The following is a 12,102-nucleotide window of genomic DNA, read 5'->3' on the forward strand; positions in this document are numbered from 1 at the left end:
CTGCAGAGAATAAAATATTTAAGTCTCTCACTAAATTTTTCATGGAGCAAATAACAGGACATAATCTAAACTTCCAGATGAAAGTTCTGATAAACTTTTAACATGAAAAAAAATGCTTCATTCACTTGAGCCATGTGATTAGAAAACCAATTTCTACGGTGTGAAATATGTTTAACTTTCTCTTTTAGAGATTAAAAATACCAAATGTTTTCCAAAACATTAAGAAAAATAAAAAAGCTTATAGCAATCATCTTACAACTAAGTGGGAAAATAAAAAGGAAGAAAAAAAACTTCAAATGTTCATTTTTCTTTCTTTTTTTTTAGAAGTACCAAGTTCAGCTGCTATTCTTTTTTTTTTTTTTTTTGGCCAGTCCTGGGCCTTGGACTCAGGGCCCGAACACCGTCCCTGGCTTCTTCCCGCTCAAGGCTAGCACTCTGCCACTTGAGCCACAGCGCCGCTTCTGGCCGTTTTCTGTATATGTGGTGCTGGGGAATCGAACCTAGGGCCTCGTGTATCTGAGGCAGGCACTCTTGCCACTAGGCTATATCCCCAGCCCTCAGCTGCTATTCTAGAAATAGAGTAAATGAATGATATAAATGGAGCATTTACATCTTTCAAAATTCAATGAGTCTCTCAATGGAGTATGTCAGCCAGTCCCAGATTTACGAGCTGTAGATGTCTAAAAATTCAGTTCTGAACTCCAAATGCCTTACTCAGTGGTACCTCAAATTTATCTCAGAACTGTTTACAAAACTGACCTAGATACCTTTTCTAAACTGACTTTACCACCAACCCAGCAAGTTGCTTCTCCTTCCTGTATTTCCAGGATCAGAGAATAATCTCAAACGAAAGTCAACCTCAAAGAAGTCACAGTATTTTTAAAGCCTTCACTAATTCCTTGCTGCCTACAGGAGAAAATACAAGGAACATGTTATAACTATCAAGATCTTTTTGGGTAACACCTTTAACCACATATCTTTTCTCTGCTATAAAATATTTGTCATTGGGCACTGGTGGCTCATATCTGTAGTCTACTCAGGATGCTATGATCTGAGGATCATGGCTTGAAGCCAGTAAGGACAGGAAAGTCTATGATAGACTCTTATTTCCAATTAACCACCAAAATGCTGGAAGTGGAGCTGAGGCTCAAAGGGTAATAAAAGCTCAGGATCAGCACCCAGGCTTGGCATGCTCCAAGCCTAGCATGTGAATGTTCGCGCACACACACACACACACACACACACACACACACACACACACACACACACACACACACACACACACACACACACACACACACACACACACACACACACACACACACACACACACACACACACACACACTGTCATGTGTCCTGCTAATCCTAAAATGTTTACAAGTTCCTGGAATAGAAAATATCCCTGACAAAGGAAGTCACCTGGAAATTTTTCATTTATTCTTTAGGACTCAGGTCGATAATCACTTTCCCAGTCAAAATTTTCCATGTGTTTCATCAGGTAGCATGGAAGATCCAATCTTTTCCACATTCCTAACCCTACAGAACCTGTGCACTCTAATATTCCTGTTGTGATGTATTAGTGATATCTAATATGTTGCCTTTTGCCTATTTGCTTCTGTTTTCAACAAATGACTGATCTCAAAGGCAACTTTTGCCTTAACCATAACAAGTCCTTAATCTGCCATGAAATGCCTAGGAGTCAGTGGAATGTTTTATAGTTTGAACTGGTTAATTTATTATGAACAAACTGGCTTTCATTTTCCTTTGTTCAACCCAATTAAATCACTATTTTTTAAAAAAGTATGAAAAAGTGAAAGAAAAAAGTTAAGAATGCCCTATCTTCCAACCTTCCACTTCTCCTTCTAAAGTCTATGTGGTCCCTTAGACGCACATAAACTACAGTCTATGCAACCACATAGACTTTAGTTTAAGTTGATTTGCCTCCAAATCAATTCTAAACCTTACCAAGAAAACAATGCTACTCATTGTCCTTATTCCTTAATCTTAAATACTCATGGAAAGCCCTTTCCTACACATGCTTAAAGCAGCTGTCAACTTACAAAATGCTAAATGTAAACTTCCAAAGTGATTTCAAATATTTTGTTAAGAAGTAAATCTTTATTTTCTATACTAAGAAGCTCAAATTGCTATACCTCAGGAAATCTTGGGGAATGTTTAATCTAAGATTCACAACTTAACAGTAAATTGTTCTATGGATGCTAGATCTTTACAGACAAAGACTCTAACCCAGCTTTAGTCCTCCCTGCAGGGAAGACAATTTCAGAAGATATTAAGTTTTCAAATTTTCTGGCAAACATCAGATACCGGAGAAACAGGAAAAAAAAAGACTCTCTTGTTACTGCATCCTATTGGAGTAATAATCATTGCATATTTCCTATTCTATACTGGTACAAATGTTAGAAATAGCCGAAGTGAGCGCTGGGCATGATGGCTCAGGTCTGTAATCCTACTTAGTCAGCAGGTAGAGATCAGGAAGATCATGTTTCAAAGCAAACTCTGAGCAAAAATTAATGAGATTCTCAACATGTAAGCCAAACACAGTCATACATAACTGTAATACCAGATACTAGGGAGGCCCTGAGTAAGAGGATTACATTCAAAGGCCAGTCCTAGGTAAAAACTAAGACCCTATCCCACAAAAAAACTAAATCAAAAAAGAAGGGCTGGGCATATAGCTCAAATGATAGAGTATCTGTCTAAAGCAGGACGGGGAATGAGAAAGGATAAAGGTAAAAAGGGGGAAGGGAAAGGGAGAAAGGAAAAGGATAAGAACTAGGCTACTAGGAAGATTAGAAATAGCAAATAAAAATTATGACATGATAAAGTAATTAAGAGGAAACAAACCTTTCTATTTATGACATAGGTACTTTCAAAATGAAAGCAGATAAAATAGACTTGATTTAATATGGTTCCAAATAGAAGCTAAAGAAATGCTCTTACAATAGAACAGTTATTTATGAACATGATTCTTTAAAGTTCATTTAAGCAGTATGCAGTGGTAAAAAAAAAAAATAAAGTGAAGGCCAGAAGCAAGGTATAGTGCAGTAGGAAGAAAACATGCTGAGGAATGTCTTGGCATGAGTTAAGATAATCCAACACTAATAGAATGGCACTGGAAATTCCAGGAGTGCATCTGCTCACACCAGGCCTATGGTGCCTGCAGAGGACTCACTCTATGGGCATTCTTCCTTCACTGTCAGCAGAGGAGTGACTCCTGAGAACGCATTCCACATCCACTCCCCAGCTGCTCTCATGCTTACAAGCACCTGCTGCCTTCCCACCTAACACTTCTGGTAGTCTGTCAGCACCTCTAATCTCTGCCATAGCAGACAGGCCTCTCGGCAGGCCCTGGCTGCACATCCAAGGTACCTCTCAACCCAGGAGTGTGTGGCACAAGGCTGCCAGCACTGAGCCGCAGAGCTGCTGGCTGCAACTTGTGGCATATATCAGATGCTAAGCCCTTTCTCACCAAACGCAGGACCTTAATAAAGTATCTTAATCCAGCAGTTTTTCTACATCATGACACAAAACTTGGTGGAAAACAGTTCAATCTACAAAAATATTTTAAGAGCATGTCTATTTTATAAAATGAAGCACATGTCATAGAATAGAACCATGACAACCACAAAAAGGAAAAGAGCCTAAAATAAAATTTAATAAAAGAATACATCAAGAATTTAAAGGTAAAGACCCCATGAAATTTTCCAACAATTTTTTTTACAACTATGAAAAGATTTTTTTAAGCACTAGAAAGCCATTTAAATACCTCAAATTAAGTTAAGATTCTTTAATATAGTTTTCCAGATTTCTTCTTTGGAGTCTGAAAGAATGTTTGTATCTTAAAGACAAAATCTCATCATGTGGCACTGCTGGCTTAGAATTCACAATCCTCCCTGCCTCAGCCTCCCATGTGCTGGGATGACATGTATATATGCTACCACACCTGACTGCAAGTCTTATTGTTCCTTAATAAGCAAAAGCTTCACTGCACAGTGTTACTATAGATCTGTAGTCTTAATTATAAAAACAGGTAAAGACACAGACTATCAAAATAACATACAGAGAGCATCCAAAGTTCATACCTATAATCTTAGCTACTCAGGAGGCTGAGATCTGAGGATTGCAGTTTGAGCCAGACCAAGGAGAAAAGTCCCCATGAGACTCTCATCTCCAGTTAACTACTCAAAAACCAGAAAAGGAACTGTGGCTCAAGGTGGGAGAGTGCTAGCCTTGAGCACAAAGAGCTAAATAAACACAGTGCCCAGGCCCCTCTGAGTTCAAGCCCCACTGATCAAAAATAAATAAATTTCAAAACAACTCCATACTTTAACATGTACCCACATCTTAAATTATAATCAAGTATATTTAATGCTAATGAATTAAAATTATGAGGAGTTGTATTAGTAACAGCTTTGTTTACTACATGTGCTACTTAAGCAGAATTTTTAAATGTACCTTGATCTCTGTGTTTCTAAGATATTTCCAAGTCCATTTATGGATCTGAAATTTAAAAAAAAAATGAGTAAAAGTAGGCCAAAAGCTAAATGCTCATTTTATTAAAAGAATATAAATCACATTACTTCTAACATAGAAAGTAAGAAAACAAAAGTATAGCTGGAGCTAGAAAAAAACTGAAAATGCGAAAACAAAACTTTTTTATAGTTTACTCTTTTTCTTGAAATTATACATCTGGTATATCCCACTCATGCAATAAAAAAAAACACCACACTATGTTAAAACGTACTGGACAGTGATAGACAAGGGGTGGCTAATGTATAAAAAGATCCTTCACTTTGATCATCCTAATAAAGCTGCTTTTCTTTTACTGTGAAACAAACAAAAACAAGGCCCTAAACTTTAGGCACATACACTCACATACACACGAAGACAAAATGAAACCCACCAAAGGCAGGAGGTAGGAGGGGAAGAATTGGAATATGGTGGATGGAAGGAGTGAATCTATTTTAAGTGCACTGTGTGCATACGTAAAAATATCACAATAAAATCCCACATATGATAAGCTGTTAAAAATTTAAAAACATTAAGAAATAAAAAAAGACCCTTCACTTTATAAAAGACAATTTCAAGGGGATATGGCTCAGTACTTGCTTAACATAACCTGTGCCTCAAGTTCCTGGGTTTCACTCCCAGTACCACCAAAAGAAAAAAGAAAAAAGAAGGGAAGGAAGGAAGGAGAGAAAAGGAAAGAGGGAGAGGGAAAGGGAGATGGAAGGAGGGAGAGAGGGACTAAGGAACAAAGAAAGGAGATGGAGAAGAAAGTGGGGAAAGGAAAAGAAAAGAAGATTTATGTATCTAGTAATCCTCATGTTCAAATGAGCAGACAGAATTTTTAATGATAACCAACTTCTCCCTAGGCACACTGTGAAAATGACTACATAACTAAAATATAGGAAAAGGGTTCTCTATATGGCACCAAAAAGTACTTGCAACACATCAAACACCTCATCTACCTGTGTGTACACCATCACTTCCATTGTCTTTAGTTACCTTCCCAAGATATGTGCTACTTGTTCAAGCTTGTTTTCACAGGTAAGCCTTCTCATATACAGTATTCTGAACTAAGTCTCTCACTTCCCTCCAAGTACTTTACAAATTACTTAGCCTTCTCTTTGGAACATGTTCTAGAGAGAAAAAGAAAAACTACACTACAGTAATAGGAAAAAAAAAAAAGTCCTACTGTCATGTGGTAGGCAGCTTTACCAAGACTATCTCCATATTACTCAAACCAAACTTATATGACAGGTATTATTCCTGTTTTACAGGTTAAATAAATCCTTAGGAACACTGAGAAACAGACCAAGGACTAGAACTCTAGCAGATCCCTGCTCCATATTCTCAAACAATATCCAAACATTATCTGCTCTCTACATGAAACGTCATTTTATAGTAAAGTTTAAGAATATTACTGTTGGGCTGGGGATATAGCCTAGTGGCAAGAGTGCCTGCCTCGGATACACGAGGCCCTAGGTTCGATTCCCCAGCACCACATATGCAGAAAACGGCCAGAAGCGGCGCTGTGGCTCAAGTGGCAGAGTGCTAGCCTTGAGCGGGAAGAAGCCAGGGACAGTGCTCAGGCCCTGAGTCCAAGGCCCAGGACTGGCCAAAAAAAAAAAAAAGAATATTACTGTTAAAATAAAACCAAATATAGAGAAAAGCTATCAATTTCTCTCAAGATCATTAATCATTGCAAGCAATCACTGAATGAATTCTATATTTATTGACTCAGTTTGTAATTTATACTATATGAACTAGTACAAGAGTCAAAATCTGCTATCAGCAGTAGCTCTAAATACAAATATGGCAATGTGGAGCCACAGTGCACGAAGATACACAATACACAGTAGAATGTGCTAAATATCTCTTTGTCTGTCTAGCTTAGATCTTTAAAAAACAATTCTAATCCAGGCACGGGTGGCTCACACCTGTAATCCTAGCTACTCAGGAGGCTGAGATCTGAGGATCACAGTTCAAAGACAGCCCAAGCAGAAAAGTCAATAAGACTCTCTATTTCCAATTAGCCACCAGAAAACCAGAAGTGGTGCTGTGGCTCAAGTGGTAGAGCACTAGCCTTGAGCTAAAGAGCTGGGGACAGCGGCCATGCCCAGAGTTCAAGCCCCACAATCAACAACAACAAAAACCAACAACAACAACAAAAAACAATTCTAAGCAAAATCCCTGAACCCTAACCTCACTTGAAATGGCCATCCTTGGTTCTAGAAGGAATGGAGCCTCCAGAACAGTCAGCAAAATGACTGCTGGCTCGCAACCCATAGTTGAGTACTATTCACATTGACCTATGTCCACCAACCTTGCCCAGGGACAGTGAAGACATTACAGCAGGCTGAAAGACAAGGCACAGTTGCTTATGAGGGAAGAGATTACCTGAGTCAGGAAAGACTTTGCTAAAGGTCTGGAGGGAGGAAGAAAAAAAATAAGCTCTCTAAAGTTGCTTGGAAGAGATGGGGGAGGGGGAAATTGGGATTCAGAAACTGGCAACATGAGAACCTAACAAGACACATTCATTCATACATTGATAGGAAAGTAAATTCACAGTCTTGGGTGAAGTTGGGGAAAAGGAAATTTGAATGCTAGGAAAGGGTGAGAAGACAGGAAAAGAAAGGACGAAGTTAAAGGACTATGCATAAATTTTGAATTAAATTCTGCAAGCAATGGCAAATAATATATATACCATATATTAAATTATATATATATATATTCTATTAACCTAACAGCCAACTAGTCAACAACAATATTTGTAGCCCCACAACAGTCACTGAGGTAGGTAACCTTGACCCTTCAGTTTCTTCAGAGCAAGTCAGGGAAAAAAATGTATATTGAATCCGTAGACGTGTAGGTACTTACTTCTCTTAGAATTTTGTAGTAGCTACTGGTTGCTCTTTATTTTAAAAATAATTCAAGTTAATTTCATTTTGACTGATTCATAAAAATTATACATACTAATGGGGTGGCCAAGTGATGTTTTCAATACATGTATACATTGTGTAACACTTAAGTCAGATTAAACACATGTATTTTCTCAAACATTTGTCACCTCCTTATGGTGAAACATCCCAAAACCTTTCTTCTGTGTTTTTTGAAACATATGACACACAACTGCTATCTAGTGTACCTAATAGCTGTTCGTAATTTGTTTAACTCCTCTTCTGAAATCAAATCTGTTTTGTTGATGAGAATCATATCTGCCAAAGCAACTTGCCTAAAACAGCAAAAAGAGAACAGATGTCAAAAGAAAATGTTAAGAAATAACAACTTACTTATGTTAATGTATCGGTTAAAAATATTTAGGGTTCTATAGTATTGGCTCTACTCAACTTATTCTTCAGATAACAATGAACTGTATTCATCACTGGATAAATTTCACTACTCTTTTATGAAGCTAAGCCTCAAAACATTTACAAAAAAAAAATTTTCAACTCACTATTTTCTTCATAAAGAAAAGCATTCAGGGGGCTGGGAATATGGCTTAGTGGCAAGAGTGCTTGTCTCATATACATGAAGCCCTGGGTTCGAGTCCTCAGCACCACATATATACAAAAGGCCAGAAGAGGCACTGTGGCTCAAGTGGTTAAGTGCCAGCCTTGAACAAAAGGAAGCCAGGGACAGTGCTCAGGCTCTGAGTCCAAGCCCCAGGACGGGCAAAAAATAAAAAATAATAAATAAAGAAAAAAGCATTCAGTTTAGATATTCAGTGATAAGACTGAGGATAGTCTACTTTAAGGCTCCTTGTCATATTTACCATAATTTCAAATAAATGTAGAGAAAAGAGTCACTCAATAGTTTTGGTTAAAAACAACTACTCAAGAAGATATATTAGGATCCTATACAGATCTCATCTTCTTCACCACTATAAATATAAATTTCGGTCTCTATAAAACAGAAATTGCAAGCTGGCAGTATGCTATAGAACAAAATAGATTATTATGATTAGGGATTAGAAATTATATTTTCTATTAACAGGACTAGTAAAGAGCTAAGGGATCTTTCATTTTTCCTTAGTTCTTCAGGAAATATTGTCACTCTTTATTTTGATGGTTGTTTTTGTTTTGCTTTGTGCTACCACCTGAGCTTGAATTCTCAGGTCTCTCATATTTGCTTGGCTTTTGTGCTTCCAGGCTGGTAGTCTACCACTTGAGTTACACTTACAGTACAACATTTTGCTGGTTAATTGGAGATGAAGTCTCTCAGACTTCTCTCTCTGTGCTGATTTTGAACCTGGGCCCTCCAGATCTCTGCCTCCTGAATAGCTATGATTACAAGTAGAAACCACCAAGAGCATGGCAAATCACAGGACAATTTGTTCCTTATCTAGTCTTGGGCTATCTATCAAAGATCACAATCAAATTCTCAAAACTAATTTAATTTTAATTCACTGAAAAAGCAGATTTCAATGCATTATATATAATCTTTTTCTGTTTAAAATGGTAAATTTCATATGAAAAATGACAGAATATTCACATTTCCATACATAAGCCAACAAGTGCAATATTTTTGTGCATGTGCCAATACTGGGGGCTTGCATTCATGCTTGGCTTTTTCACTCAATGCTAGCATTCTACCACTTGAGCCACACTTCCACTTTCAACAGTCATAATCTTTTTTTTTTGCCAGTCCTGGGGCTTGGGACTCAGGGCCTGAGCACTGTCCCTGGCTTCTTTTTTTTTTTTGCTCAAGGCCAGCACTCCCAGCACTTCAGCCACAGCATCACCTCTGGCTTTTTTCTATATATGTGGTGCTGAGGAATCAAACCCAGGGCTTCCTGTATGAGAGGCAAGCACTCTACCACTGGGCCATATTCCCAGCCCCTTAATAGTCATAATCTTTAAATTGAAGGACTTGTATTTTTAATCTTCACTTGACTTTTACAAACATTTGACTATTTTCTATTTAGCCTATCTATATTTTCTACACTATTTTCCTAAGGAAAGAGTTACAACAATATTTAAGTTCATTCTAGCTTGCGTCATAATTACATATAAAATTCAGTATTTAAGTAGGTAGTATTACAAAATAACTTAGCAAGATATCAAAAAATGATCAGGAATCAATTGCTTGCTTGTTGCTTGCAATCTTTCTTGTCTATACCAGGCCACCCATACCAATTCCAAGGATAAGAGTCTCATTGTTAAATTCAGCAGCATATGTAGAGGCTGTTATCTACCCTGAATTCTGCATCCATGGCAAGAATCTGCTAAGTGTAAGCAAACTAACAAATAATTATCCATCTAAAGACAAATCAGTTAGAAATATAAAAGTATTTAGGTTAAGAATGGTTTAAGTGTCAAAAGCATTTCCCTGTTTTTTAACCTATTCTGAATAATACTGAACACTGATGCAGTCAGGGCAGTAAATGAGCGAACCTTATTTTTATAATAATCTCCAATTTCAAAGATACTGAGAACATAGTACTTTTCAATGTTCACATTTCTCAAATTCCTCAAAAATCAAAGAACTTCTATGCCCAGCCTTCACTTTATAACATAAATGGTTTTTTTTTTTTTTTTTTTGGCCAGTCCTGAGCCTTGGACTCAGGGCCTGAGCACTGTCCCTGGCTTCTTCCCGCTCAAAGGCTAGCACTCTGCCACTTGAGCCACAGCGCCGCTTCTGGCCGTTTTCTGTATATGTGGTGCTGGGGAATCGAACCTAGGGCCTCGTGTATCCGAGGCAGGCACTCTTGCCACTAGGCTATATCCCCAGCCCACATAAATGGTTTTAAATACAATGTTAGCTATCAGACCATGATGGATAGATAGCAGAAATTTGTGAGGGGAAAATACATTTTCCTTATGTTTATATTTTTTAGCTTGTTTTGTGGCTTCCTATGAATGATTTTTTTCTTTGTAATAAGTAGAAATCAATATAAACTTTAAATATGAATACCTAGAAGCTTCATTGATAAGGCCATCAGGTTTTTCTTCTGTTAAATGCTAAACAAAAAGAAAGTTTGAAAAAAATTACTGCATTATATAGTACAAAAGCTACAACAGGATTTTATTAAAAGACAGCTTTCTTGCCCCTAATGAGACCATCCCAGTTGTACTACTAAAGACCTTTCTTATAGTTTCTTCTTTTTTTCTTTTTATCTGGTCATCTGTGGGGCTTGAACTCAGGAAGTAGGGCACCGTCCCTGAGCCTCTCTGTGCTCAGGCTAGTGCTCTACCACTTGAGCCACAGAGCCATTTCAGTTTTGAATGGTTATAAGTCTCACCGGGACTTTTCTGCCTGGGCTGGCTTCAAACTGCAATCCTCAGATCTCAGCCTCCTGAATAGCCCAGCCTTTTTCTTAACTGACAGGTAGTAGGTGGCCATCTTTACAGATACAGTGTAATGTTCTAGTACATACAAATGTACTGATCAATCCAGAATACAGGTTACTGATCATCTGACACAATTATTGGATTTTATGATAACATTCAAAATCTTCTTTTCTTGTGAATTTGCTTTCTAGGCTAGGCTACTATTGGATGTAATAATCCTGTGTAATGGGGCATGGAAACTTATTCCTTCTCTCTGGCTATGACTCTATATCCATTACCCAACTCTCCCCTTCTGCTTTGGCCATTTTTTGCTTGAGCTGGCCTCAAACCAGATTCTTCCATTATCTCAAACTCCCAAGTAACAAGGATTACAGGTATGAACCACAGGGACCCAAACCATGAGGTACATGAAAACATCTCTCTGAAACTAGCTTCCCTCCCAATAATTCTACTTATGTCCTAAAGTCATCAATGCCACAAGGAAAATGGCATTTTTCTACTCTGAAAAATTATATTCCCACCTCATCACCTCAATGTTCAACAGAGGTTTCCTAGCACAATAAAAAGACTGGTTACTGAGATCTCGATTGTAGTAATACTGTATATATCTGAATCGAGTGTCATACATTATTAAATCCCTTTAGCCATATTATTTCATTTAGACTATATAGCAATTATAGGAAATAACTATTCCTATTTTATAAAGAAACTACATGTAAAACAGTCACCATCACAGGATTTCATGCTCAGATATCATCCCAGGGCTATCACTTTATTATTTTTATTGAAGACATTCAGCTGGGCATGGTGGCTCATGACCGTAATCCAGCCACTTGGAAAGTTGAGATCAGGTGGACTGGGATTCAAGGCTAGCTCAGGCAAAAAGTTGAGTATATCTCAAGAAATAAGCACAGGTACAAAGGAGGCATAAGTAAAAGGGCCATGATCCCTGACTGGCAGGGCATAAAGTTAAGATCCTATCTAAAAAAATAATCTAAAGCATAAAGAGCTGGATGCATGGCTTAAGTGGCAGAGAGTTTACCTAACAAGTGCAAGGCCCTGAGTTCAAACTCTAGACTACCACTAAGAGAAAAAGAAAATAGAAACAAAGAAAATAGTATTGATCATAAAAGTATTGGTACATAAGTACAAAAGTACTTAAGAACATTATAGAAAGCTGGCAAGAATTTTAAACAACGATATTGGTTAAGACTATGAAAGAAAACATTTTCCTTCAAAAGTTTACCAAATACTATTGGGGGATGGGAAACCAAACTAAAACC

General features: G+C 37.5%; 1 protein-coding gene across 2 annotated transcripts in view; it reads right to left on the minus strand.

The window, feature by feature from the left end:
* The window catches only part of LOC125340999 (COBW domain-containing protein 1-like), a 41,832-nt gene that overhangs the window by 14,082 nt on the left and 15,648 nt on the right, over positions 1 to 12,102 (minus strand). For both annotated transcript variants that reach the window (XM_048332976.1, XM_048332983.1), the window contains exons 7-9: positions 10,443 to 10,489; positions 7,675 to 7,761; positions 4,479 to 4,523 (exon numbers count right to left, since the gene is read on the minus strand). In XM_048332976.1, coding sequence (XP_048188933.1) covers positions 4,479 to 4,523; positions 7,675 to 7,761; positions 10,443 to 10,489 — 179 coding nt within the window. The remainder of the gene's footprint in view (positions 1 to 4,478; positions 4,524 to 7,674; positions 7,762 to 10,442; positions 10,490 to 12,102) is intronic.

Source organism: Perognathus longimembris, chromosome 1 (assembly GCF_023159225.1).
Source record: "Perognathus longimembris pacificus isolate PPM17 chromosome 1, ASM2315922v1, whole genome shotgun sequence".
Classification (NCBI taxonomy): Eukaryota; Metazoa; Chordata; class Mammalia; order Rodentia; family Heteromyidae; genus Perognathus; species Perognathus longimembris.